The 1,163-nt window shown below is 54.6% G+C and overlaps 1 protein-coding gene across 1 annotated transcript in view; it reads left to right on the forward strand.

The window, feature by feature from the left end:
• The first annotated feature begins 673 nt into the window (after positions 1–673).
• The window catches only part of HSBP1 (heat shock factor binding protein 1), a 4,796-nt gene continuing 4,306 nt past the window's right edge, over positions 674–1,163 (forward strand). Inside the window, exon 1 of the mRNA XM_044660958.1 lies at positions 674–769. Within this exon, the coding sequence (XP_044516893.1) occupies positions 725–769 (45 nt within the window). The 5' untranslated portion in view covers positions 674–724. The remainder of the gene's footprint in view (positions 770–1,163) is intronic.

Genomic DNA, 1,163 nt, shown 5'->3' on the forward strand with positions numbered 1-1,163 from the left:
TTTTATTTGAATATCCACCTTAATTAGCACAGTGTCTGGGATATAGTAAGTTCAAAGTAAATGTTTGTTTTCTTCCTTCCTCATCACATAGTAAATGTTGAATAAATATCCACTCATTGATTGCGTGAAGACAGTCCAGGAAAATTAAGAGCCTGGCTTAAGGAGGATGAAAAAGGAATAACTATGTCCATAAAGGACAACACATGAATCCCAGCTGAGCAAGTGCAGGAAGTATATGGGTTGGGAGATTCAGGGAAAGAAGTGAGAAGAGAGGTTCAGGGTTAGAAGATGGAGACAGTGTCGGAGATACTGAGAGAATGAAGTCATAATGGATGCCGGGGAGGAGCACAGCATCTGGGACTGGCTTGGAGACCTGGGTACCTGGGACAAAGGGTGACGGTGATAGGAAGTCCACAGAGAAAAGAAATCTGTTGCAGGATTAGAGACTAGGACTGTGGAGCATGCAGAGAAGGAAGAAGGCGTGGGCTGGAGAGAGGCGGAGCCAGCACGTGTGCTCCGCCCCCTTAGAATTTTCCTTTACCCGCTTCAGTTGCAATCCTTACCGTCAACCACAGAAACTTCATTTCCCAGAGGTCTCTAGGGCACCGGGGCAAGCGCAGATATAACCTCACGCGCTTCGGGAGGCGTGTCTACTCTACCGCGCAGGCGCACACTGGCCATAGAGACAACTTGGGGAAACGGACAGAAGTCTGGAGCTGGAGCAATGGCGGAGACAGACCCCAAAACTGTACAGGACCTGACCGCTGTGGTGGGACCCAGGGCCGGGGGGTGGCGGGTTGGGGAGAAAACTGCTTTGGAGGTCTGGGGACAACCAGCGCACGGCTGGAGATGGAGGTCGCGCTGACCCCCCCTGGGGCTTGGCGGCCTCCGCCCGATCCCCGCCCAGCGTTGGAGCCTTGGCTTCCCCCGGGTCTCCTTCCTTCCCTGCTTGGCCCCGCGGGGGCTGCAGCTAGGTGGGGTAGCCCTCAGCAGACCCCTCACCGACCCCTTCCCTGTCCCCAGGCCCTTTACTTCAGTTTTTCAGTGTCCTCTGGGTGGAGACCCTGTATCTGCCCTTGAACCTTGCTCCGGAGCATTGAGACAGAGTAGTCCCGTCTCCATGGTGGCTTCTCTAGAGAGGATGAGAAACGGGGGGGGGGGGG

Source organism: Gracilinanus agilis, chromosome 2 (genome assembly GCF_016433145.1).
Source record: "Gracilinanus agilis isolate LMUSP501 chromosome 2, AgileGrace, whole genome shotgun sequence".
Classification (NCBI taxonomy): Eukaryota; Metazoa; Chordata; class Mammalia; order Didelphimorphia; family Didelphidae; genus Gracilinanus; species Gracilinanus agilis.